The sequence below is a fragment of the Molothrus ater genome, chromosome 5, assembly GCF_012460135.2.
Source record: "Molothrus ater isolate BHLD 08-10-18 breed brown headed cowbird chromosome 5, BPBGC_Mater_1.1, whole genome shotgun sequence".
Classification (NCBI taxonomy): domain Eukaryota; kingdom Metazoa; phylum Chordata; class Aves; order Passeriformes; family Icteridae; genus Molothrus; species Molothrus ater.
In genome coordinates this window covers 50,815,674-50,842,263 of record NC_050482.2, presented here as the reverse complement: position 1 = coordinate 50,842,263, position 26,590 = coordinate 50,815,674, and the positions used below count along the sequence as shown (strand labels likewise).

At 49.6% G+C, this 26,590-nt stretch overlaps 1 protein-coding gene across 1 annotated transcript; it reads right to left on the bottom strand.

Annotated features, from left to right (window-relative positions):
* Window positions 1-15,005: 15,005 nt before the first annotated feature.
* On the bottom strand, window positions 15,006-26,271 carry MFNG (MFNG O-fucosylpeptide 3-beta-N-acetylglucosaminyltransferase). The gene is given in 9 exon segments (XM_036401005.2): window positions 15,006-16,157; window positions 16,983-17,068; window positions 17,574-17,593; window positions 17,596-17,738; window positions 19,010-19,095; window positions 20,147-20,300; window positions 20,388-20,490; window positions 21,009-21,057; window positions 25,658-26,271. Coding segments are annotated over 9 exon segments (1,077 nt in total). The 5' UTR covers window positions 26,027-26,271; the 3' UTR covers window positions 15,006-16,090.
* Between the last annotated feature and the right edge of the window lie 319 nt (window positions 26,272-26,590).

Sequence of the window (26,590 nt, the reverse complement as noted above, 5' to 3'; positions counted from 1 at the left end):
CAAACCATCAGAAGGCAAGGGTCTTTTGATCTGCAAAGATCAAGGTGTGGGAGGGGAAGGGAGGGGAATCAAGACAGGAAAAGCAGGAGAGGCTTCCCAGTGGTCTGTCCCAGCAAGAGGGAGGGAGACAGCAAAGTCCATCTCATCCATTCTGTGTAATCTTTTAATCTCTTGGTTTTTAATCTTTCACATCAAGAATGAGATACATCATTAAGAGTAGAAGAAATCCCAGTTGGAAGGGAGATGGGGATGGTGAAAGAGACAGAAAGTCCTCTTGCTTCTAAGTCTTCTGCTTTGTTCCCTTTCTCTATGTATCTCTCTCCCCTCCTTCCTTTTTCCTCTCTGCTTACAAGCAATAATATAGGTGACCTGACAGACACAGAAGACACTGGGGGCCTCAGCAGCTGGAGGAAGGGCAGTGCCATAGCCTAGGTGTGGTGCAGGTCACGCCCTCCCTTGGTGGCACTCTGTGGTGACACACAGGCATGAGGCTCAGTGTGTCAGCTCCTCTTGAAAAGCCCTTCTGCAGCCAGAGAGACAAACAGCAAACATTGCCAGCCAGGTTTCCTCTTGTCAGAGACAGGATGACCTGTAGAAGCCAGTCCACCCCTCATCAGGAGAGGAGAGACAAGTTTTTGGAGGGCAAAGGAGGACCTGGTGGCACTGACTGACTTGTCCCACAGCCTCAGGCTGGGCACTCCACATCTCAGCTTCTCCCATCTGTCCAATCCCGTGGATAACAATCCTCACCTCAGAGGGTGATTGAAAGAGGTTAATGAATTAACACTTGTAAAAGCTTTAGATAAAAGGCTAAGGATTATTACTGTTGTTATGCATGGAAACAACTCCTAAGAAGTATTTCCCATCTCATCCCTCCTTCGAGCCTGGGGGATCATCTGACACAGATCCTGCCACACAGGAGCTCCCCCAGAGATGGAATTACAGGGAGCCGGCTGCGGGCTGCCAGACACTAATCAGGGGAAGACAAATTGGGGCCACTCCATCAACCAGCAATGTGCTGGGCTCTGGGGCTGAGAGCCTCTCCACTCACTCTCTAATGACTGGTGACAGATCCATGCCCACTCCTGTCGAAGTTCAGCAGGAAAAGGCTGCTGACTTCTAACCATGGCAAGCCTGCCCCTCCTCTTGCCCTTTCAAGGCTGTCGACTGACCCAAGACAGATTTGCTTTAAGGAAAGCTTGATCCCCAAAGGAAACTTCTGGGCTGCTGGCTTGCAGTAAGATTCAGGAACAGGCCAGACAGACATTCCAATCACAAGCATAGGAAGAGACTAGCTGGGATCAGATTTCGGTATCTTAAACCTTGAGCAAAATGTTTTCTAGGCTAAGGATGAGAAGTAATTCAAAGCAGAAGTCTTAACATTATACATCTCTCCCTTACACACAAATATAACCTCAAGGGAGAAAAGCCCTTCCTAACTTGCCTGCTATAAATACACCAAACCACTTTAAATGGCTACGTTAAAAGAGAGCTGGTAATTTGATAGTGGTCTCCACTTAATTAGATTAGGCTCTTCTTGAACTCAAGGGCTGAAAGCAGCTGATCCTCCTTTCTTTTTCAGTATTACCCCATCAGCTGCCATGCAGGAAATTATTGTAGTCACCCATGTCTTGGGCAGCTGGATCACCAACCACATCTGTGCCACAAAGTGCAGAGCTCCAGGTCCCAGGATAGAGTGGCTGCACCAGCACAGTGCCCTGTCTGGGCTGCTCAGCAGTGCTGAAAGTAAACAGTGCTGTGCACAGGTGATGACAAAGTTCTTCTGTCACATCTGGGGCACAAATCAGCCTCTCTGCACTGCAACAGGTGGGAATTACACTTGAGCTAGGCAAATAGCAAACAGCACAGTCAGTCCCCTCTGCAAAAGGAGACCAGAGGACAGCACTACCTTGGTCTTCTCAGGAGACTAGAGCATTTGTTAATAAACCATATATGCAGCCAGAATCTTTTTTAAAGTACCTTGTTTGTCTGACTTCTCACTTAGAAAGAAATAAGTTATCTGTTTGTAGGGTACTGGAGCTAGTTGCTGGGGTCTGTACCTGATCATCATTGATAATAAGACAAAAAGTCACTTGGAAGGGAGAGGCAAATCTGTTCTGGTCTTAGGACAGTGACTTGACTTCATCAGCTCTTGGGATTTGCCAAGCCTCCCCAGCAATGCAGTCAGCCAGCCATCACCTTTCTCCCTGGAGTCCAATCCAGTTCTCATTCAAACTGAGAATAATTGTGGCACTTCTGTTAAACTGATGTACTGAACTGATGTCTTCCCTATCCGGGTCTTCCAACCTTTGCTCAGTGAACTTTATTCTGTCCCTAGCAGGGCTGCATTCTGCTCCCTCCACAAAACACCTCCAGATCTGGAAAATTAAAATTGCCAGACCTTTTGCTCTCCTTCAACAATGGAGAAAGTTTGGTTTAACAACACACAATTTTCTATTCAGTATGTTCTTAATTAGTAATAAAATATGTGTCAGGTTGTTTTGTTGTGGTTGTTGCTTTTTTTTAATCCTCCTTTTTTGTTAGTTATTCAGTTTGATTTTTTATTTTACCTCGTTAATGTAGTGGTGATTTAGATGCAGTTTCCTCTCTCTGCTGCACTTAATGAGTCGTCAGCTTTATTCACTCTCACCCGCATCCTCATGGGAGCATGCTTTGATTTTCTAGTGGGTGCATGAAAACACAGATTAAAGCAATTAGACAGAAATAATCTTAGGGAAAGGGGAAAGAGATCCAGAGCACCTAATTATACCATTTTAATCAAGATACAATTATGCAGAGACTTTTATAGATTATAAATTAACCAAACTCCAAAGGCAGAAAAAATATCATTTTAAATATGGTTCATTATGCTTGTTGTTTCTGTCTTGTGAGCTCTCTCAAACTGGACTTCAGGGTTCATTTAGAAAAAAAATCTGGACAGGGCCGTGCAGAAATGGAGGAGAAATAGACTTAGAAGACCCTGCTTGCTAGGATCAGGGTATGGAAATGGCTTCTGAGGGAAGGTGGGGAGCCACAGCATGTTTCTCACTCACTGATCTCACCAGTCTTTTCACAGTGAGTATGTGCACCTGCTGGTTAGCAGGCTGGCTGAAGGCCTCCAGCCACCTGCATGGCTCAGGTAAGGAAAGCCCCAGTTCACCTCTGGGTCTTGCTTTGCCCGAAAAGGCTGTGCCAATGAAGGACTGTGGGTACTGTAGTCTAAGAAGCAATTTTCCAAGCTACAAACATTCCAATTAGAAACACAGTGAGTGGGCAAACAAAACACATCAGGCTGGATGTGTTTTCTTCTGAACCCTGGAGGAACTTAAGCCAGCTGCTCCAGATTTATAGCTGCTCCAGATTTATTGCAGCAAAACCACAAGGCACTCAGGCTCTCAGAGCACGTAGGAAGGTGCTCTGCTCCTGCCATCTCTGCAGAGGAGACAGGGAGACCCCCAACCCCCCAGAACTCCAGGGAATCCCAGTTTCCCATGTAGCTGTCATACTGACTTTATGATGGGGAAGGTGTCCAGACCTCAGGCAGGAGCAGGAGGCCAAATCAGGCACCTCTGGCTCTGTGGCTGCAGCCCAGTGACATCTGTGAGGCGTCCTGCTGGTCACTTGTGCCACGAGCACAGCTCCAGCCATCCCTCCTGCACTGCGTGTGGAACTCCTTGAGCTGCTTCCAGGTGATGAGGAGACAGGAGAGGGCTCACCGCAGTGATCCTCGGCTTCCTGAGAGGTTTGCCAAGTCTCCTGAATGGTTTTGCTGCACTGCGGCCTGTGCAAAATACTTCTCCAGAAGAGCCTGCTGCCAGGCACCTCTCACAGGGGCATCTCAACCCACCAGGGCTCGTCTCCATGGCCGTGGGCATCCATGCCATGAGCAGCAGGGCTGAAATGGCTCCTGTCTTCTCCATTCAGGGTCATGCTCTGATCTGCCCAGGACCAGCCGTGACCATTTCCCACCTGCAAGTCAGTCCTGCTGACACTGTCTGTGAGGTGAGCATGGCTAGGATGTGCCCAGAGCTGGTCTGCCACAGTGGCATCACCAGGATAGGCAGCTGGGAAAGGAAGGGATTGATGGGTCCTACTATTGAGCCTGAGGCTCCAGGGAGTGAAAGACAGCTGCCCTTTCACTCAGCTGCCCTTTGCCAGAGCTATGCCACTGCCTTGGCGGGGAAAACCCTGGGCTGTGTGTACAGGGAGACAGACATGGGAGATTCCTAGGACTTCTCTCCCTTGCATCCTCCTCACCGATTTTTCCCTTCCCCTTCCGGCAGGGATGAAAACACGGCTTGCAAGGCTGCTGCACTTCATCATCACCGCCTCCTCAGCCAGGGCAGAGCCCCTCAGGGCCGTAGGGTTTCGGGGGCGGCCCCGTTCCCCCTCTGAGGGCTCGGCCTGAGCGGTGGTATCGGAGTGCCCTCTGCTGGCCCCATGGCCGGACTATCTGGCCGGCCCGAAGCTCGCACACCCCCCAGCAGCCCTGGAGAGCTGGGCCTCGGCCTGCCCCCACCGTGCCCCGACACCCCTGCCATGGCGGGCACACTGCAGCCCACAGGAGCCAGCCCACGGGCAGCACGGAGCCCTGCCCGTGCTGGGACAGAGCTCCAGAGGAGCCGGCATGGTGGGGAAGGGGGACAGAAATGACTGCAAGTCAGCAATTGCTCTCCTGCTTACCCAGTGCTACGGTGGCCTTGCGGCAGAGACTCTCTGTGGGATATGTGCCCCATTCCGTGGAAGGAACAGTCTGTCCCATCCTCCTTAGCCCCAAGAGGCACAAAAATGAATTGTGGTGAGAGGAAGAGAACTCTCTCTCCCTTCAGGCTTGGTGCCATTTGTTGACCCTGTGAACGAGTCTCCACAGAGCTGGGGCAAAACATCCCGACCATTTACCTGTTCCAGGTGGTTGGGATCTTCCATCACACTGGGATGTGCGTGCATCTTATTCTCTTATTCCTCATGCCAAATCTTCCTGCACAGCTCCCCTAGATAACTCCCGGTGTTTTGACTATGCCAACCTTCCACGGTGAAACTGGCTGGGAAGACTGGAAGCCTAGACCCAGGACACCAGGATTCAGACCCACCTGTGGATTCCTGAGTTATGCTAAGAAAGCTCCAAGACTGAGTATGCAGAGTGGGGGTCTGAAGTCCCTGTGGACCAATGCTGATTTAAACCAGCAGAAAACATGCTGTCTCTGGCCTCTGGAACTAAGGTGACATTGAGTTGCTCTCAGGAGTGGAGAAAAGGAGTGAGATGACAGTCCAAGGAGCTCGGGTCTCTCTGTGGAGCTAGTCACTGGGTGCTTCAGCACATTAGCCTTTCAAGCAGGGATCACACTGACCTGACAGATACAAGGTGAGCTAATTAGCAGTGCTCTTCTCAGGCTTCTTCCAAGCTCAGGTGCTGCAGAAATGCTGAATACCAGGTCTAGTTATGATCCAGGACAATTGTTAGTTGGAAAGAGGCAATAGAGAATGGTTATCCAGGGAGATGACTTGAGTTTGGGTCTGGGGGTGTGTTGAGGTATTTGAGGGCCTCTGAGGGAGAGATGCAGCAAGGTGCTGAACATGCCAGTATGAGCAGGCCTGACAGAGCAGAGTCGAGTCCCAGAGGAGCCCTGGAGGAGAATCCCTGAGGAGAAATTTCCTCCCACATGTCATGGGTAGGCAGCTGAGCCCTGCATGCTCTTCCATCAGGAACTGCCCTTTATAAATATTACAGAACATTGACAGCAAAAAAAAAAAAAACATATGCAGTGGAAGGAGGGTTTTTTAATGAAGAAGAAAAAAAGGTGTCCTGCAGCCTCATCAAGGGGAGCAGTGCTGCATCCTGCACTGGAAGAAAACATTCAAATTGCTTAGATATGCAGTACATCAAAAGACTTCATCATGGGACTAACACAAAGTGTTGCCACCCTCACTGGGACTCCTTGTGGTCTTGAAATGCCATGCATGGCAGCTCTCTGCCAGGGAAGGAGTATGAGTGGATACCATCCTTTCCTGGCCTTCATTAGAGTAATGTAAAAAATAAGCTGACAGCATCCAAGGTGAGGTAAAAACTTCCCTTTCCCTCAGCTTTTCATTAAGCACCGCTGAAACCACTGCCCTCTCTCCTGTCTGACAGTCATCTAAATGTCGAGCCACAGACAATGAGGAGCCAACCTCTGCTCCTATTAACCCAAAGTGCTGGAAGGATTGCAGGGCAGAAAAGCCATTTTGCCTGGTAAAAATATAAATGTCACTTTACAGAGGACAACTACAATTTGACAGAAAATCCACTACCTCTTCCAAACACTTTGTGAGCTTTTTTGGATGCCATGCCATGGCTTGTTGAGCAAGCAAGGTGGAACACAACTGCTATTTTTCCAGACCTATCCACTCAATCTCCATCTGCAGTCCATTTGTCTGTCACTGGATGGGCCTGTCACTGCCACAAGGGCTCCCATTTTAAAAAAGCACCAAAAACAGTGAAAGGCAGCCAAGACCTCCTCACCAGACAAATTCAGATCCGTAAGATATTGGCATGGACCCCATTTTCCATGATCCCCTGGCTAAATCCCAACCAGAGTGGTGTCAGGGAGTTCCCTGGGCTCCTCTAAATGAAAATGATTTTCTGCAACTGAAATTGAGATCCCATTATCCCACGCTGGATCACTTCCAAGTAGCACAGAAGCCTTCAGCCTGTTTTCTCACCCACTAGGTACCAGCTCTTACCAAGTAAGTCAATACCCTCTCTTGTTGTCCTGCAGCAGTGCTGGGCAACAGCTACAGGGACATCTCAGGGTTTGCAAAGCTACCAGGGGGAAGAAGCCTGTGATTATTTCTGTGCCATCAAAACTAGACCTTAAGGAGAAGAGATGAGAGAGAGGAATCCACATTGAAGTCCTGGAGCAAGCCCTGACTACAAAGCTCTGCAAGCTTCTTTTCCTCAATGCCTCTATGGTCTTCTGCCCCATTCCCAGCCTGGTTGTTCTGTGTTGGCACAGACCATATGAGAAACAAAAACCAGAACTCTTCTGAGATATAGGAAATTCTTTTTATCAGAGCTCTAACCAATCCACCCATCCATTAATCAGTGACTCCCACTGTCTGCCAGACTGTTTTAATTCCTTTTCTGTGAATGCTTCCTGCCTTCACCACCCTTGAAGTTCCTCCTTAGATCAGGTGGAAGGCATGGGGCAGTGTGTGAAATAGTTAACTCCCCTGCTGAGGATGCCAAACTCCATCAGCCGTACCAGGGTTCCAAAAAAATAAGAACACTCCAGGTATTTTGCACCCCAGGGCAGAGAGGGCTCTCAGAGAAACTCACTGTGGGAATAACCACAGAGAAATAACCAGGAGAACAAAAAAGAGATATAAAAAGGAAAGCAGAAAAATGCACACATTTGAGGGCAAGGAAAGCAAAAGAGCAATGTGGAGATGCAGAGCAGCAGAAAGTGAGAAGATAAAATGATATCCACAGAGACCTGTCTATAGAGAAAGAGAAGGGGAGGGAGCCATATAGATGGGAGAGCACAGCTGCAAGAAAAGAGAACACAGGGCATGGAAGGGAAGTGGGGAGTCAGACAGGGGAAAGGGAGGGATCTGAGAGATTGCCTGATGTCAAATCTGATAGAAAAGAGGATTTATCTGCAAAAATAACCCAGATCTAAGCCACAGCTTCAGAGCAGCTGCGCACACAGCCACAGCACTATTTGCTCTTAAGCAAGAGAAAAAACGTGCTGGTGCAGGTTCCAAAGCAAAGCAGCGTCGTGCCACACCAGGAGGCTGCCCATCCCAGGCTGCCCATCAGCATGGACTAAGACGAAGGGAGGCGAGGCAAGGCAAGGAAGGCAAGGCAAGGCAAGGCAAGGCAAGGCAAGGCAAGGCAAGGCAAGGCAAGGCAAGGCAAGGCAAGGCAAGGAAAAGAAAGAAAGACGAGGCAAGGCAGAGGAAGGCAAGGGCGAGCAGGGGCGGCGGGTCGGTCCCTGTCCAGGGTGCTGACCAGAGCCTGTCGCCTCCAGAGCCGCCCGCTCTCCTCCTCCTGCCCCTTCCCGTCCCAGAGGACTGGGGCCACTCTGGGGACTGCAGGCAGACAAAAGCAGTGTGCTTCCCGGAGCGAGCTGAGCAGCGGGGAAGGAAACACACACTCAGCTACAAATAAAATATATTTTCCCCATTCATCTCTGCTGCCAGTGTTTTCAGCAGTGGGGCTGGGCTTTCTCAGGGCAGGTCTGGATGACCAGCAGTGAAGTGCTGGATCCCAGGCAGTCAGAGATAGAGATGGGAGGATGAACTCACAGCTATCCCACCTGCCCCTGATCCATCCAGATTACATGACCAGGAACTGGCAGTTACAAAAGCACAGTGTGTGTTGGCCCATGTTTGCCACCAGGGAGTTTTTGGTGGAGGGGGGGTTCACTTCATGGCCTTGATGCTTACAAAAAGCTGACTCTGAAAAGAGGTCCTAAAACCGTGGTCCACCCACAGGAGGACAGCTGCTCTGTCCACACAGCAGTTTGAGCTGTGACTGTGGCCTGCCAAGTCATTTCAAAAGATGAAAGGGCTGGAATGGAGCTTGGCCTCCTCCGCCCTCAGCTCTAGGATGTGTCTCTGCCTCTTCCCAAACACATCCTGGCCTCACCAGGCCATTTTTGTTCCAGAGAATTGCAAATCAGCTGCCCCACAGAGGAGAAAGCAGTGCCCAGGACCCTGACAGAGCTGCTCAATGGGCATCTACAACACAAACAGTGTTGGCACAGCGCTGCAGAACAAACCCGTCTCCTCAAGATCAACCAGGTACCAGTGCTTTACAATCAGAAACTGGGCTTTCAATTCCAGCACTGACAATCTGGACAGAACAATGTGTTTTAAGAGCCAGCTGGACAAATATCTGATGGAAGGGGTACAAGGTGGCTGGCCCTGCTGCAGGATTAGATAACCTCCTGAGAGCTGAATAACAGCACCTCTCTAACTCTCTGTGATTCTAATATGTGACCTAATCAGAGCGCAGTTTCCAGTCACACAGATCATTGTGCTACCAGACTAACAACAACACAAACACATTTTTCCAACACTGAAATCTTGCTTATATGTCACATGTAGCAGGAACTTGATATGGAACAAACATGATTCATGCCATGTCCATGCAACAGCAAGCACGACTCTATAAGCACCTTTCTCCCGGTCACTGCAAGAGGCAAAATGACCTCCAGGGATGCAGATGCAGGGCATCAGCTGGGTCCCAACTCTTCTGTCAACCAAGCAAATAAGGAAGCTTTTAATCAACTAGGCCCACATTACACAAAGATGCACTGCCTGTCAGCAAGCCAGCCCTGTCTTTTGGGATGACTGAAGCCAGAAAAATAAACCAAGAAGAATCAGAACAGAACAGCACAGTCCCAGGTTAGCTAGGATAAATTACCTGCCTTGTGGCATCTCCCCCAGCTCTGCTCTCCTTGGCTGTGCTGTGCCCAGTAGCTTGCTGGCTGAGTAGCCATCCCTCTCTGGTGGCCAGTGCCACACATTTAAGTTGGAACATTATTCTCCAGTTCTAGGAAATTGGATTAAGGTTCAGACAATACTGACTGTTATTTACCTTTGATTAAAACCAGCCCTCCTCCCTCCTGGGCCAGAGAGACCAATGTTGCTGTTATTTACTCTGCTGCCAAACCTGGAGTTCAATCCCTGCCCTGCGGCACTCAATAAAAGTCAGCGCAGAGGTGGGGGTGTGCAGCAGGCAGGGTTGAGTGGGTGGAAGAGGAGTGATTATCCAGGCCACCATGTCCAGTTTGTTTCTTTTGCAGTCAGACTCTGGCTCAGCAAGGACTGGGGTGCTCAAATTGCCTGTCTCTGTGGCTGAGGAATCCAGCCAGGGTGATCCCAAGCAAGCCCTGTTTGGCCCCAAGCCTGCCTCTGGTCCTCTCCCTCAACAAATCCCCACTTCCACACAGCTTTCCTTTTTTTGTGTGTCCTTCTTTCTCTCTCTTCCTTTAGCCTCCCCTCTCTGCCACGACCTTCCCACCTCCTCTTTCTGCCTTTTCCTCTGCTCCCACTCCTTCCCACCCTCTTTCCCCCAAGTCTCTTTCTCATTCCTCTCATTCTCCTCCTTCCCTCTCCCCCACTCTCCAAGCCGCTATTCCAGGACAATAGAGCAGATGGCAGGCTGTTTGTTTTATGTGTCCCTTTGGAAAATCAGCTCAGCTGTTGAATCTGCGACTTTTGCTAAAAACAGACTCCGTCCAATACAGCTGAATGCCAGGCAGAAAGGAGAGGGTGTGGGGGGAGCTGCTCTCTCTACCAGCTGCACCAAGACTCTGTCAGCATCCCACACCATGGGAAACAAGCCTGTCAGAGAGCCCAGAGAGGAGCTTCTGCCCTGGCAAGCAGAGAGCTTGGCCAGCTTCTACAGTCAGCCTCACTCCACCAAAACTGATGGTGATGTGGGAAAGGTGGGGCAGCATGGAAGGGGCAGACTCTTGTCAGCACATCCATCCTGCTCATTGCCCCAGCCTGCTGCTTCTCCCAGTGTTCAAGGAAGCTGAGTTATGTGGGGTATGCTCAGGCAGAAGATCTAGAACAGAGTAGAAGCTGATGCTCTTTGCCAGCCCTGTATCTCCTCCTATGCTACTGGGAGAGCCATGAGTGAGAAACCAGCAGCCAGTAATGAGTGTGTGGAGAGGGGAAGACAGTCCTTACCTTCTTCCTTCTGGCTTTCCCCTCTTTTTTTTGAACCCCTAAGCCCCACGGTACTGGTCATCAGGCCACCATTCATTATTTGCCAGCACAGCCATGAAGAGGATGTAATTTTTTTTTCTCTGGTTCTTTCTCTTATCCAAACTGCTTGCTTCATCCCTCACCTCTCCCTTCACATGTGCTTACACCAAAAATCTTTCAGATCTTCATGGTATTTCTGGGTGGAAACGAAACTCTGCTCCTGAACTCTGCCCCTTCCTGGCCCAAAAAGCATCATCTTCTCCCTGCTTAGACATAACAATACTGCCTCATCGATCCTGTAAGGCCTCTCCTCCTTCCTCACACCCTGTCCCTGCTTGCAAGTAATTCAGAGTAGGCACCCTGTCCAGCACAAAGTACAGGCTTGCCTTGGCTCAGAACCAGGACTGCTGGATTCTTTGCCAGTGCAATTGCTGGATATTTCATGGCTTATCCTCTGTCTGATACAACGTGGCCAAAGGCACCAGCTGTGGGCTCTCTCTGTGCCCCACTTCTGGGCGGGATGGGGAAAGCAGGGTTTCAGAATAGCAGCATCTCTCCCCATCCAAACGCCCTGTTTCATCGCACTTCTTCCTACACTGCTAAAATCAACACTGTCTTGTTTTCAAGCAGTGGCAGAAGGGTCAGGGGCAGAAAATCCTGTTTAATTTGTTCTTAAAGTTCACTAGGGATCAGATGCAGCTCCCAACAAAACCAAGAGAGGCTTAACCAAGGCGCAGTCAGCTGTAAAATCGGAAGAGGCTCCTTAGCCTCACAAAATCTTGGAAGGCAATTTAAACACAAGAGATAGACAAGGAGCCCATTCTTGGGGTCTGTAATTAATCACTTACAGTTCAAAGAGGGAGAGAGATTAAGTTCCCAGCTTTCTTGGAGTCCAAGCTGGATCAAGCAGGAAGGGAAAAAAAAAATCTCAGGCTGTCAAGGAACAGCCTTAAGAGGCAATGCCATCTGAGCAAGAACAGCTCAGTTCTGCACTCTTTTAACCTCCCAGGTATTTAGGCAGAAAGTCTACAGGAAAAAAATCCTGCACCAGCTGGTGAGAACAGGCACAGTTACTTTAACATTTATGATGCTGCTCTTCTTCCTGGCCCTGCTTATGTCTATGGCAACCCTTGCACCCTCTTCGGTAGAGCCACATGACAAGCACTATTTGGCAGAGGAGAAAGTTCCAGTTAGTCTGAGATTCCATCTCAGGCACCAACTGCTATCAGGTTCCTCAAGGAAAAATATAAGGATGGTCCATGCCTCCCTGTGCCCGTGCACTTACTGAATGGAGCAGTCACTCACCCTCCTTCAATTTTGCATCCATCCCAGAAGTGTGCAGAGCCAGCTGTCAAGTCAGGTTTTTCAGAGATTGAAGACAGAGAAATTTAACAAATTAACTAAAAGAGTTGTTCATCCTACTCTGGACTATCTGAAAAGGCTGCATTGTAAGCAAGGGCAAAGTAAATTAAGAAGCTAAATCTGTTGTAAGCAAGTGACTGTAACACTGGTGAAAAGCCACTGACTTATCTGGAGTGTTACTAAAAAAAAGAAGAGGTTCAGGGCCAACAAAACTGATCTCACCTCTTCCAAGGTGGACTCTGTCTCACAGGCTGGCATCCTCAGTGGCATTGGTGAGCTGCAGTTGCCCTGATCACAAAAAAAAATCCAGACCTGAGGGGCCAGGCAACACCCCCTTTCCTGCTCCTGCTGGGCAGCCCCCAAACAGCACTTTCAATGCACAGCTAAAACTCCCACACTCCTCCAAGGCATTGCTCGATGGTTTCTTTCCTTCCAATCTCCTTTCTTCCTGTTCCCATTTCTCATCCTTTGACTTCTGTCTGATAGACTGCTCACCTTTTGAAGGCTGCTTCCTTAGCAAGAAGCCTGGGGAGAGAGCTGAAGGCTGCAGTCTGGGTACAAGTTGGGCAAATCCCATAGTGGCTCAGGAATCTGCTTTTTCTTTGGCAGCAGAGCTGTTAAGAGGAGTTGGCACCAGAGACAGAACCATTTTCTATTGTTGCTATTCTTCTCTCTCCCCTTCAAGTCTTTAGCAACAACTGCATTTTCCCACCTATTACAACTAACTTCTTTTCCCCTAAAGAAAGGATAGTCATTAGCATTTTTTTTTGCACTGTCAAATAGGACTTTTCTTATAAAAATTCTTCACGCTAAGGGGAAAGTAAAGAAAAGATATTGTTAACATGAAAGCCTTACTTAATATTTTACATTTCAAATACTGTAACTGCTTTTTTTCCCCTCCTCCTTCTCCTTTTTCTGAATTTTCAGTATACAGTTTAAACATCATTAATAGTGTTGGTTGCTATGGTGTTGGGCAGGCAGAGGTGTCTGTACTTGAAACCTTGAACTACACTTAATGTTGTACAACAGCAGGGTCATGCCAATACCCTTGACTTTGACCCCATTTTTCCCAGTAAAATATAAAGACCATGTCTCCATCCCTTTTCGTTCTTGAGAGAGTTTTTTTTTTCTGCAATGAGAAAAGGGAGTGTGAGCTAGAGAAAGGTAGAGATATTTAAAAAAAAAAAAAAAGAAGAAGAAGAAGAAAATACAAATTTAATAGACCCAGTGGAACCTTTCCAAAATCTTTGTTACATCAAGAGAAAGAGAATAAAAGAAGACAGCCCCCTGAAAAGTTTCACATGAGATTGTTTCTCATTTTCCCAAGCAGCTAAACATTTTAATAAACTAGGAAAATGAGACTGTAAAACCACAATATCTGACAGCAAGCCCCAGGGGCAGGAACCATTACTGAAACTAATTTTAACTCATGTTTTAACGTTGATCAGATTTCATGCGGTGAGCGTCCCATTAAGCTGTCTCTCTGTTCTTAGAGAAAACCTGGTTTCTTTTGTCGACTCAGAAGCTATTTTCTTTCCAGCCTATTGTCGTCACAGGCATAGCAGGACTCTTCTGTCATTCATTTCTCTACAGCCCAAGAGATGCCCTGCCCCAGACATCTTCTCATCTGTTCTGTTTCCTTATGAGACAAGACATTTTCCACAAAAGTGGCACTTAACTGCTCCAGCAACGAAACCAAGTCTTAAACGGGTCCCCATGCAGCCACTCAAGGATTCAACCCATTAAACATCTGATCTTCAACCATGCAAAAGGCACCAGGTCAATTCAGACCAGCTGAAGCCAGGATCCAAAGCAAGCTTTCAGTTTCTCTGCTTTGCTTTTACCCCAGGGAAGTGAAGCTGCTGTACCAGTTTCCTCACATGAATCACATTTTGCTCTGATTGTCACCAGGACATCTACAGCCAGGACCAGCTTTTTACCTCAAAGTCTCTATTAACATCAGCTGAAAATCTGAATGGGGAAAAATGATATATCCAAATAGTGTAGGTTTCTCTTGAAGACTAATTCCTTCTCACAAAGCCATATTTCGTCTTCTGGCCGTGCCCAAACCACTAGTCCTGTGGGGCAGGACTTCTTGGTCCTGCATCCCTCTTCCAATAGCTGTGTCCCTGTTTTGTGCCATGTGGATTCTTGGCTGGCGTAGCCATATGAGCCAAGGGCTTTCCACAACTCAAGGAATGGTCACTGGCATCAGCTCGCTCCTGTGCCTGCTCATAATGAACTTATACTTCAAAGGCGTGTTGTGCAACAGAAGAAAGCAAGGCTGTGTGCTGCTGCACAAGCTGACTAAATGCCAGTGAGAATGACCAGGTTGGAAAACAGCTCTGCAGGCACCTGCCTTATCTTTTTTCCAAAAATTAAGTGTTCGCTCCTTTCTAGATCCCCCTTTACAGAGGTGGAAGGTCTTTCTGTCGCCTTTCCTTTAAACTTTCTGTGCACTGTGTAGGAGATGCTGGTGCTTGGGGGTGGCAGGAGGTGACAGAGTGGCCGGTTTTCAAAACGGCAAAGCCACAGTGACAGTTGCCTTTGGCTCTTCCAGCCCACCAGCAGCAGGCTTAGTCACATCAGCAGCATCAAAGCTGAGCAGCTCTTTAGAGAAAGGGCATTTGTCCTTTCATCTGGAGATTACAGGATCTCTCACAGATCCCAGCAGTCTGTTTTGAAATACTCTTTAAAGAAAGATACCTGTTTGTAGAACCACCTGCCATTTAAAACAGCCTCTCTGCCTTCCAGGTTTCCTTGCAAAACCCTCCCCCAGCCACTTAACTGTGTGTACAAGGACAAAATGATGCCAAAGTTCATTCCCCAGCAAGGACCATTGCCCAGCTTTCACACTGGGCACTGTATTGAGAAAAGGACCCTTCACAAACATGCCAGAAAGCCTGTGACCTATTTGGGTCACTCCTTCCCTCTGTGATGCTCAGCAGGGAGAGCAGGAAGGCAGAAAGCTGCTATTGGCACCTGGAGGGAAGCCCCACAGAGATAAAAAGCTCTTTGCCTTGCTGTTTCCATTCCATCATGACTTAATTTTTTTGGTTGGGGACAGAAAAGACTATAAAGCTGTAACCTCTAATCCGCTCCTGGGCGCTCCTTCTCCATCTCTTCCTTCCTCCTCTCCTTCAGCCAGCTCTAATCCTTTATGTCTCTTCTCACAGATAGGAGCTGGACTCTAATCTCAGACGACAGGTTGGTAATTAGAGCAAGAGATTAGCCTGACCCCACATCAAGAAGGTAAAAGGAGAGGAATAATGCAGCACCATACAAGATCAAACCTTCAACATTCAATGCAAGACCCATCCCCATCTCACTCAGTTTCCCCCTGGCTCCCTTACTCCATGCCCTCTTTTTTGTCCCAGCAGAGCAGAGGATTTCTGATTCTTTGTACTTCCTGTCCATCTCCCCTCTGTTGAGCAAGGACTATACTTTTCCAGGACTCATTCAGCCCAAAAAATGGTCACATTTTTCATTTCTATAGACTTTGACTATGCGAGACTCAACAGGTCTGTGGCTGCAAAGTGTGGGCAGTAGGGAAAGCACCGATATGGAGGAAGAGGCCCTGCTCAGAGAGCCTGGAGCAATGACACGCTGCCACCCACCAGGAGCTGGGCACCAGGTATGCACACACAGGGCCCTTCTAGTCCAGAAAGATGCAGCCAGGGCACAGAGCAGCAGCAGCAGCAGCAGCAAGTCCTCATCTCTGCTCAGATGCCCAGCAGTCACTATCCTATTCTTGATCTGCTCAGAAGGCATACTGCTCCCATCCCTTGCACATCTCCCAACTCAGATGAGAAGCTCATTCATGTGTCCAGCCCATCCTATCCATCTTTGGATCAGACCTTGTCTCTTGTCCTGTGTCACCAGTATTGAGTGAGGACCAAGAAAGCCATCACAGAGCACCACGACCACCAGGGTGAAGGTGAAATTGGGAGCACCAAGCTTCTTCAGTGTCCCACTCCCTGCAGGTGAACAGGTATCACCTGGACCCGCTGCAGCTGAGGCTCAGGCATCACCAGCCAACAGCCTGCAGGCACCAGGAGGTGTTGGGATAGAGGTGGCAGTGGAGGGATCGAAACCTGCTGGGGAGAAAGCAAATTAAGGTCAGAGGACAGCTAGAAGATGGGAGGCCTCTCCCTCTCGCCCCATTCCTTATCAGGTGCCCACCCTGCACCACAGAGCTCAGGACTGTTTGCTCACCCTAAGGTGTCTTTTCTCAGCAAAGCCTCCCTCTGATACCCAAATCCAGCTCTAGCCCATGGAGCCCAAGCCACAGCTCACCCTGATCACAGGCAGGGAGATGGGCACTGCACCAGCCCCTGCTACATGGTTCTGCTGATGCTCTTTTCAACACCTAGCTGTTTCCCACCCCTCCTATCTCCAGCTAGGATCTTCCTACTCATGCTCTGCAAATAACAACTTTAGGTTTGTTCACTCAAAGAGGAGAAGGTAAATCAAAGAACAGTTTTGTTTGCAGTCAGCCTGAAGTGAACCTTTTTCTTTTTTCCCTTCAGTTTTCTCAGCAAAGCATAAAATGAAAAAAACAAGCAGAATTTCCTTCCTTGAGTTTAAAAGAACATTTCTGTTCCTGTCCCTGAGGTAAAAGGTTAGCTTGTTCAGTCTCAAAATGGGAAATAAACAGCAATACTTTTGGCTTAGGCATTGTCCAAATAAAATGTTTTAAATGCTTCATTTCTTTCCACTCACCCAAAAAGGTTTGCAATGTTTATAACCGTTCACAAATAGCTTAATGCTGGGGTGCCCTTCACCCAATAAGCCATGTGACTGTAAGGTTCCTGTCCCTCCCTCCAGCCCTCCTGCACCCCATTGGGCTGCCTCCCCTTCCCAGCATGTTGTCTGAGGGCTCACACAGCAGCAACATCCAGAGCACTCATGCCCCATACCTTGAAGGATCCTCCTGGGGCGAGAAGGGGCCACTGAGCTCAATGACATTGAGTTTGTTCTCAAACACACCATAGCTGAGGGTGACCTACAAAGTAGCAGTGAGAAAGGAGTAGAGAGAATGAGATGAGTTCAGGAGCAAGGAATTTGCTGTGGATGACAAAAACTCCCATTCTAGTTCTTTCTCTGCTGGCTTAGCCTCTACCTTCCACATCTCTTCTGTTTTCCTTCCATGATGGTCCACCCTACTAGTCCTTTGTAAGGCAGAGAGAGTGCCATGTCAAAGGCCCTTTCCCAATCAATCATCATTTCTGCTTGTCCTTGTGCCACATTCTCCCAGGGATGCCCTCAATCCTCCCATCACTCCCCCTACATGTGCTCCCCACCACTGATCCCAGGGCACTATGACTGGCAGCTGTGCTGCTGGCAATATCTGCTCCTTATTTCAAAGATGCATTTGTCAGGAAAGCCTCCCCAGAAGAGCAGATGATTGATTCAATGCACATCAGTGCCATCAGTGGAACATCATGCCTGTAAGCTTCCTTCCACTCCTTCCTCACACACCTCCCTCTTGCTTCCCTTCCCCTCCTCACCTGCTGCATGAGCTGAGAGGTGGGATGAGCTGCAGGTTCTCCAGGTGGGAATGGAAGAGTGCATTGGGAATCAGCTGCCCACCGACTTTGCACTCGATGATGTAACCCACGGTGCAGTCATCCGGCAGGCGGATGAGCTCTGAAGTGCTCAGGAAGTTCTTGCCACTGGAAGAGAGTAGGGCTGCATGGGTTAGGAAAAGGGTAGGGGCAGATGTAGGCATCCACTTTGGCAGGACATTACTGAAAACCAGAGTAGATCCTGTAACCAGGCAAGAAATCCCTGAGTTCCAGCTGCACATACTCAGGAACAGGCTTGCTCTTTCACCATTCCCAGCCATGCTGTCCCTGATACATGATCCAGGTCCTTGGTAAGCTGACGCAGAGAGCTGACAGACTTCACTGAGTCATTTCTCCACATGTTTGGTGAAGTGCACTGAGCCCCTGCGGGTCACACAAGCCATCACAAGAGAAACAGTGGGAGCACATGGCAAGGTCCAGGGGGAAGTGAAAACAGGACATGCAGCTTGGATAAGCCATCTACTGTAATGCAACACCACATACTTGGCCACCTTCTGATGACAGACTAAACCCAATTTTAAGGCTTCGGGAACTGGAATTATTTACACAGTATGAGACACTGTCTACTACAACAACTCCCAGCAACTGAAATGTGTTTTAAGCATTTTAAAAACAGTAGTGGCAGATTTTATGCCAGGTCAGGCATTGTCTATCTGTGCCACTTTCACTTTACCCTAGATCACAGATCATCCTCTTGACTGGGTCTACCATAAAATACCTATCATGGGATTTGGCTAAAGCAGCCACCTGGTGTGGATCAGATCTGTCCTTCTGGGTATGCTCAGATCTGGTTAAGACTGGTTAAGGCACAGCCAATGCCCACCAGTGTACGTGCCTGGGGTATAACGTAGGGCATCATCTTGTTCTAGGCTGGGATAACACCTTGGGACCCACCTCTGTTCTCCATGCATCAAGCTGAGGAAATGACAGTGGACACCTGAGAAGCCAAAGAAGGTTTAGGGTGAGGGAACATAAAATTAGCTCAGGAGGGAGGTATGGAAATCTGGAAAGAGGCAGATGAAGGGGAGATGAGATCAGCAGATGGGAAAAGAGTCACACGAAGCCGAAAGGGATGGGAAGGAGTGTGAGGAATAACCAAGAGCCTTAAGGAGATGGGGAGAGAGGAGTACATCATCCTGTGACCATGTTTACTGATGTGCCTGCTCTTGCCAGTTTTCAGTGAGTTGGCAGACCCACCCACTACATCCTTCCTCCAGTCTCACATCTTGCAGACGTGCAGCACGCGGCACTCTGCACCTTTGCAAACACCACATGCACAAATCCAGGGCTGACACTGCCAGGAATTAATGTGCAGCCATGTTGCTCATCCCCAAAGGCTCCTACGCTCCCCAGCTCACCTGGCCCAGGGCACCATCTTCCTCGCCAGCTTGCGGCTGATGCAGAACCCAGCCCCTCCCGTGGCAAACCAGAAGCGCACGGATTTCTGGAAAGAAACACCAGAGAAAATCAATGGCAGAGGCTCAGGTAATACCCTACTCCCAGAGGTGGGAATGCTGGAAACCCAGCTTTGATGTCAGGACAAACACAGCCCTATTGTCACCCCAGCCCCCTGACTGCTGCCCAGAGGAAGGACTTTCTCGCAGTACAGCATGGATTTTCACTTCCTCATAACTGGAACAGCCAGTTGCTCCTGCTGGCAGCAACAGGTGGGGTGCCTGGGGCAGGCTTTTGTCTGTCAGACAGGTACCCAAAGGCAGAGCAGCAACGTGGGACTCTGCCCCTTGGACACTCAAATTTAGTCAACACCTAACAGCCATGTATAGACAAGATGGGCAAGTTTCCAGCTGCTGTCACTCCTCTTGGGACCGGTCTCTCCTTGCAATACTGTGCTGGTTTTGGCTGGGGTAGAGTTAACTTTTTCACAGTGGCTGGTGTGGGGTTGTGTTTTGGATTTGTGCTGAATACAGCGTTGACAATACAGAGATGTTTTTGTTATTGCTAAGCAGGGTTCACACAACAGCCAAGGTCTTTTCTGCTTTACTACTGCCACACTGGTGAGGAAACTGGGTGTGCAAGGGAGGTTGTGAGGAGACACTGCCAGGACAGGTGATCCCAGCTGACCAAAGGGATTTTCCAGCCCATATGACACCATGCTTAGTTATAAAGTGTGGGAAGAAGGAGGAAGGGGAGGGACATTTGGAGTGATGGTGTTTGTCTTCCCAAGTCACCATTACACGTGATGGGGCCCTGCTCTCCTGGAGGTGGCTGAACACCTGCCTGCCTGTGGGAAGCAGGACTTAATTCCTTGTTTTACTTTGCTTATGTACATGGCTTTTGCTTTCCCTGTCTTTATCTCAACCCACGAGTTTTCTACCTTTTGCCCTTTCAATTCTCTCTCCACTCCCTCTGGTGGGAGAGTGAGCGAGCAGCTGCGTAGGGCTTGGCTGCTGGCTGGGGTTAAACCATGACAAATGTGAGCCAGAGCACCAAAACACCCCACTGCCCCCAGTCCACCTCACCGCCCCAGGCTGTACCGTCTGGTTGTTTGGCAGCATTTCAGAGGCCCAGATGGGTCGGTTCAGGCTGGGTTTGCCCAGGTAAACATCCTGTGTCTCCGCATAGGAGGACAAGAGCTTCAGGAGCGCAACAGGGTTCAGGTAGTTGTCATCGTCCAAGTGGCAAAACCAGCTGGGGCAGACAGGAAGACACAAGAAGTTTGCAGTAAGGAGGGTGCCTCTTGCCCTCGGGGGTCCCCCCACGGCAGCCCTGCCCCACCTCAGGCCGCTGGCCAGGAAGGCATCGAACTCTGCAGCCATCTTGCAGGACAGGGCCAGGTGGCTGTGCTCGGCAGAGCAGTTGGTGAAGATCACATGGCCACCTGCCAAAGGAGGGAAAACTCAGAGCCAGCCCACTTTGCATGGTCACAGGGAGGACATCTGGGCAGGAGGGAAGGGGTTTGTTCACAGACAGTCTCCTCATGCCCTCCCAAAAGGCATCCAAGCCCATGGAGACACAGGTTCCACTCCTCCCCCTACCAGGAGATGAAACATGGACAGAGCCAAGCAATTTGGCCACGACTAGAATGCCTGCCATCCACACTTCCACGCTGCCCACTGCCAACCATGATGCAGAGATTGAGGGGCTCTGTCATGTGCCACTTCTACCCATGGATGCTTTAAAGCAGACAGCACCCTGCCTCCAGCTGGCTGCATGCCCTGGGGTAAGCCAGCTACACCAAACTATCACCACCACAGGACACAGCAAGGGGCCTGTTTCATTGGGCAGTGCTGGTGCAGGACAGCCAGCCCTCACACCAGGCTCCTCTCAAGGCCAGGACAGCTCAGGGGCTGAAGGTAGAGTAGGGGCTGAAGGTGGTGTCATAGGATAGGTCATTACCCATTCTCCTTTTCAAGTCATCATCTTCTTCATCAGTGAAGATGTAGGTCTGGGGAAACAAGGAAAAGAGATTACTCTTGAGGATGGAGCTGGTGCTGTTCCTGGCTGCCCACTTCTTCCTCCCACAGCTGGACACACTTGACATGGTTACCCCCCCTCCATGCTCTGCTGCTCTACCCACTCCCAGGCAGCAGATGAACAGAAGGATGGCTGTGCTCCCCCTTCCTGCATGGCACAACCATCAGTACTTGTGTGGCTTCGTTTTCACCCCCAATCCCACTGCCTTGGGAACAGGGGACCCATGACACTGAGTGAGGGGGCAAGGTAGCCCTGGATTAGGTGTCAGTGGTAGAAAAATTAAGGCATTGTGGTTAAATGATGCTTGGGTTAAAAGAACATCTGCTTGTGTGTGAAGTGTGCACAGCTCCCTGCCACTTTCTGCCCCCTCCTCCTCCTCTTCCTCCACTCCCAGGCTTCTCTAATCCCCCTTGCTGCCATTATGTGGCACAGCTCCCCCTGTTCAGAGCCAGGCAAGGATCAGGGCTGGTGGAGAAAAGCTTTCCTCAGGCAGAAAATGAGCTTTCATGAAATGAAAAAGGAGTCGCGAGCCATAAACAGCCTCCCCACCAGCTGCCCACAGGCTGGTTAAACACAGCACCTGCACAGGCACAAAGGGAACAAGGCAGGCAGACAGCAGCTGCAGGAGCCATCACTGCTCCCAAAGGCAGGGGGACACGAGTCTCTACATCTCCCCACACCCACCCAGCATTTGGGAGATATCCCTATCTGGAGGACATAGTAGGAGAAAAGTTGTGTATGTGAAAATAAGGCAGTGAAGGACCCTCAGAGATACCTGGCTCAAGCAGAGACAGCAGGATGGTTTCCTGATCTCAGATGGATGAGCTACAGGGCTTGGTGAATTACCCTCTGAGAACTGAGCTGCAGCAATGGAGCATGCAAACATTCCTACCCCACCCCACCAGTAAAGTCTCTTAGTTAACACCACTTTCAAGGGGATGATGTGACAAGCAGCAATTAGCCAAGTCTCAGGTGAAGGAACTGCTCTGGGTCAGGGGACCATATCACAACCTTCAGGCAAGGCAGGGATTGTCAGCAGCATGGGATTTCCCTTGCCAGCATGTCAGAGTTAGAAATTTCCACTATGGCAAATATTTCCAACTCAAGAAAAACAAAATCTGAAGCCGTTGAAATTTTCTGACATTTTCAAAAAAAACCCCAAGAAATATTGTTGCTGGAAATTACTTGCTTACAGATATAAAACCAACTTGATATCACGTGTCTAACAAACATCACATTTGACTTAAAATAACAAGATGCATCTTTTCCAAATTTTCTACTTGTAAAAATATTCTGAGGTTCCCAGTTTTCTCTTGATGCAAGATGAGAAATGTTGGGGTTTTTTTTGCAGACATCCAACATGTTCCTGTAGAACCCAAGATGAAAGTTCACTGTCACCACAGGCAACACCAGACTGTCCAAAATAACTGGGAAAAGGGAAATATGAGTGTGGGGACCAGGCAAGTCCAATTTTTCTGGCACTTCAAACTCTGATCTCCACAGCACACCTGGCTGTGCTCAAGCAGTGCAAAAGAAGATCACAATAGCAAATGCAGCTGACTCCATCCTCGTCTCACCATCCCTCAAACACCTGAAGGTGGGAAATCTGGCACAGCAGCTGCTGCCAGAGATGAAGCACAGAAAGTATCTCTCCATTCTGGAGTGGAGAAGATGTCTGTGTAGGAAAGGATGTCTGCTGGACAGCAGTGCAAGCAGTGATAAGGAGCCACTGTGTCAAACAGTTTTTTCTGGCAGCTCTTCATGAACAGAAGAGCCCAGGCAATGGATAAATGCTAAGCTTTGAGACCTCCTCACCCCAAATTAGGGAAATAGCCTAGCAATAAAAAATTAGCAAAAAGGAATAAAGATGTGGAACCTGACAATCCAGGGCCATGTTCATCGCCTAAGCTCCCAGGGTATCCTTCCTCTATGAAGAAACCCTCTCCAAAATGCAAACACATCAACAGGATTACTGTTGTGTCCTGCACAGAGAACAGATTCAAAATCTGGGGTGCATTCACATCACTGAAAATCTGAAAACCAGTTCAGGATGGGACATTCAAAGGTTTCATTCCCATTGGCTGGGTGTGTGGGCTTCTAAATGGAGGGGAAGTGCTAGAAATAGCTCACATTACCAAACCACACCAGAAAGCTGGACTCTTCTCCATCAAAACTACTGGGGCCAGGAGTGTAAGTCACTCCAAGATTCTGTCCAGCTAAACAATCATCAGAACCCCCACTCCTATTTAGATTAAGCTTTTGCTGAGGAAAAGGCCTTTCACTAAAATGGCTTTCACATCAGTCTCCAGCGGAAAGTTTGTCATGGATCAGTTCTCAGGAGGCAGAGCATGGTCCAGCAAAGAGTGCCCATCTCACACTTCCCCATCTCTCACCAACTGCATGTCTTCAGATTAAACTTCAGAGCAGTTTCAGAGACAATCTCTCTCTTATTCTCTACCCCAACAGAGTCCAACACAGAGGATTTTTAATTCAGCTCCCATACAGTCTGTCCTTGCCATCAAAACCACAGCTGTTCCTGCCTCCTGTTACAGTCACCTAGGCCTGACCTGGGAGGTCTGGATTGCTTCCTCCAGGAGGAAACCATGCAGGTATCCTGCTCTGAAGCCAGGCTTGGCATCAGCAACACAGCCAGCTGCTAAAATTTCCCTGCTGGCCACTGGTGGAGAAACACTCACTGAATTGGTCTCCAGCCATGACTGAGGGCAAGTGAGACAGTAAGAAGCTGGATCAGCCCTAGGAGAAGGCAGCCTCTGCACATCAGGACTTCTGAGACCTGAATTTCTCCAGGACTGGTTCCTAAAGCCTATGTCTCTCCATAAGGACTCAATAACAAGAGGTCTGGTGTACTATTCCTGTCCCCACAACAATTGAATGTCCTTTGCAAATTGAAAGCTGTCCTTTTTTTGCTAAGTGAGGCTTTCTATATTGTCAAATTTTCCAAACTAACCATTTCCTGGAAACTTAAAAAACCCCTTAAGGAGGAATATATTAAAAAAAATGTTTTTGACTTTCATGTACTTCTCTTTGCCTCCCTTTCTGCTCCCACTCCCCTTCCCTCAAAGCCATTTTGTAAAAAAGAAGAAGAAAAACACAGAAAATTGAGGAGGAGAAGGAAAATATCAAGCTTGCAACAAAAATTGGTAACACTGAAAAAACTCTTTTAAAATGAGTGACACTCCCATTCTATCCTTCCTTCCTATTTCTCTGCTCAGTCTGTGTAGCTTCCCAGAGGCCGGCAGCAGCATGGAAAATTCAACACCTCTTCCAAGGTTTGGACACCACTTGCATTCCAGAGGGAATCAGATGAGTCTGGGGAGCTAGTATCTAATTCCTGTCATCAGCAGAACAGCCAGGCACTGATTTGTCAAACAAAGGAGGGACAGGTGAATTGCTCCCTAAAAACCCACTGGGAAGGCCCCAGGAGCAATATCCTAATGCCAGTGCAGGCACGTGGTTGGGTTTGGTTTCTCCAAGGAGCTGCTGGGCTGGAGCTGGCTGGAGAGGAGAAGTGCCTCTGCAGGAGGAAGCGGGGCATCTCAGACACTGAGAGGGACACGCAGCCAGGAGAGGAAGCATGCTCAAAATAGGACATGGCTTCCTGTGACGACCGCAGCAGGCCAGACAGTTGCAGCACCACGAAGTGGAAAACCACCCTTACCCAGCAAACCCTGCACTGCTTCAGGCACTCTCCTACCCAGCACCTCCACCCCCATCCCCTTCTTCTCTGAGGCCTGAATTTGCCTTATAGGCACCCATCACACACAGGCAGAGGCAAAAAAAAACCCTTCAGGGCAGCCATAGGATTTCTTCTTTCTTGAGGAGCAGCTCTGCGAGGGAGGGAGCAAAGCACCAGAGCTCTGGGGGAGTGCTCCTGCCCACCAGTGAGCCAGCCTGCACAGCACCACTAATGTGGTGCCCTGTATCAGTTTCTCTAGCAGGAAGGAAACTCTCCGAACTGTTTGAGCAAAGGATGGAAACATCAGGTCCCCAGTTTAAAAAAAGAAAAAAAGTCAAAATACACCCACATCACTTCAAGATCATGCACATTAAGGTATCTGCCCAAGAAGGGAAAGTATGGACTGTGCTGATGTGCTGGGAGGTGAACAGGGCTAACTACAGGAGGTCCTCCAGGAGCCTGCCTGCCTTGTTCTCTTGCCCACTGCACTGCACCTTTCCAGGGCAATGGGTGCCCAGGCACAGTGTAGGCACGCTGACAGGGCCAGGGGAGCCTGTCAGCCCCAAACCCAACAAACCTATGGCACCAGGAGAAATGGAAAGCCACCATTTCATACAGACACAGGCTGGTCTGTGCATTCAGTCTGGCGTGGCATCTTCACCAGCCCTTCCCAGGAAGCAGCTACTGGTGAAACCATTTTGCTGGGTAGCATCTCTCTTTGAATGTGAAGTGAGAAATAGAGAATATGAGGCAAAGTACTGAGGGCACTACAGTGCCCAGCCTCCCCTTCCTCTGGCTTTTATCCCCTTGCCCTGACACCCCATGCCTGCCCCATTACTAACACCTTCTCTCTAGTCAGAATCCACACACTCACCTGTTCGCTGGCCTGGGATATCCACGTGTCCAGGAGCAGCTCCATCCTGCTCTGGTGAAACCTCTTGGTTGTCTTCACAGCTATGAAAATGTCCTCAAGCGTCAGGCTTCCCTTGCTCCTGTATCCCTCCAGAGGATGGACTCTGAGGTCCTTCTGCTCCCTGCCACCAGCTCCCTCTGGGCTCCCTCGGCTCTGTCGCTCTGGCTTCTCCAACATCCCCTCCCCGTTCCCTGGGTACTGAGCCGCTTCCCGAGCCCCACGGTGCCGCATGGAGAGGAGGGCCACGCTGGCAAGGACGACTGCAGCTCCAGAGACACCGCGGAGGAGCCGACGGCCCATGGCTCCCGAACCGATCCTGCCGCAGCCCATATCCTCCCGAACGGGACAAGCTCTGCTGCACCTCCACGCGACGCTGGCTGCTCTTCTCGAAGCCTCCGAGGGGGCAAGATTTGTCAAGAGCAAGGTCTGAACAGATGTGGTCGAGGAACAGGGTGGGCAAAGACCAGGAAGCCAAAGAGTCAGCCGAGACGAAGGATCCCGCTGAAGCGGGGGGGTTTCACAGACTACGGAGAGCTCAATGACCCAGCGAGGCAGGGACACACCGCTGGAAAACACTCCGAGGTGACAGCACGTGGCTGGCACAGGCTGCCAGCAGGAAAGCGAGCATCCCTGCTTCCGAGGGAGAGGCTGCGTGTCCCAGGCAGGGTGTTGAGGGGGCGGCAAAAGAGGTCAGAGCCATGAGGGGGAAGCCTGGACCGAAGGCATCAGAAGACACCAGCGCACAGGGGCGAGCCGGCGGCTCCGGCAGCAGGCGGGCGGCAGGGACGCGGTGCAGTGTGCGGCGGGGCTGCTCGCCACCTGCTCCCCGCCGCAGCCCCGGCTCCCGCCCGCAGCCCCTGACCCTGCCAGCCCCTGCTCCTGCCCCGCAGCCCC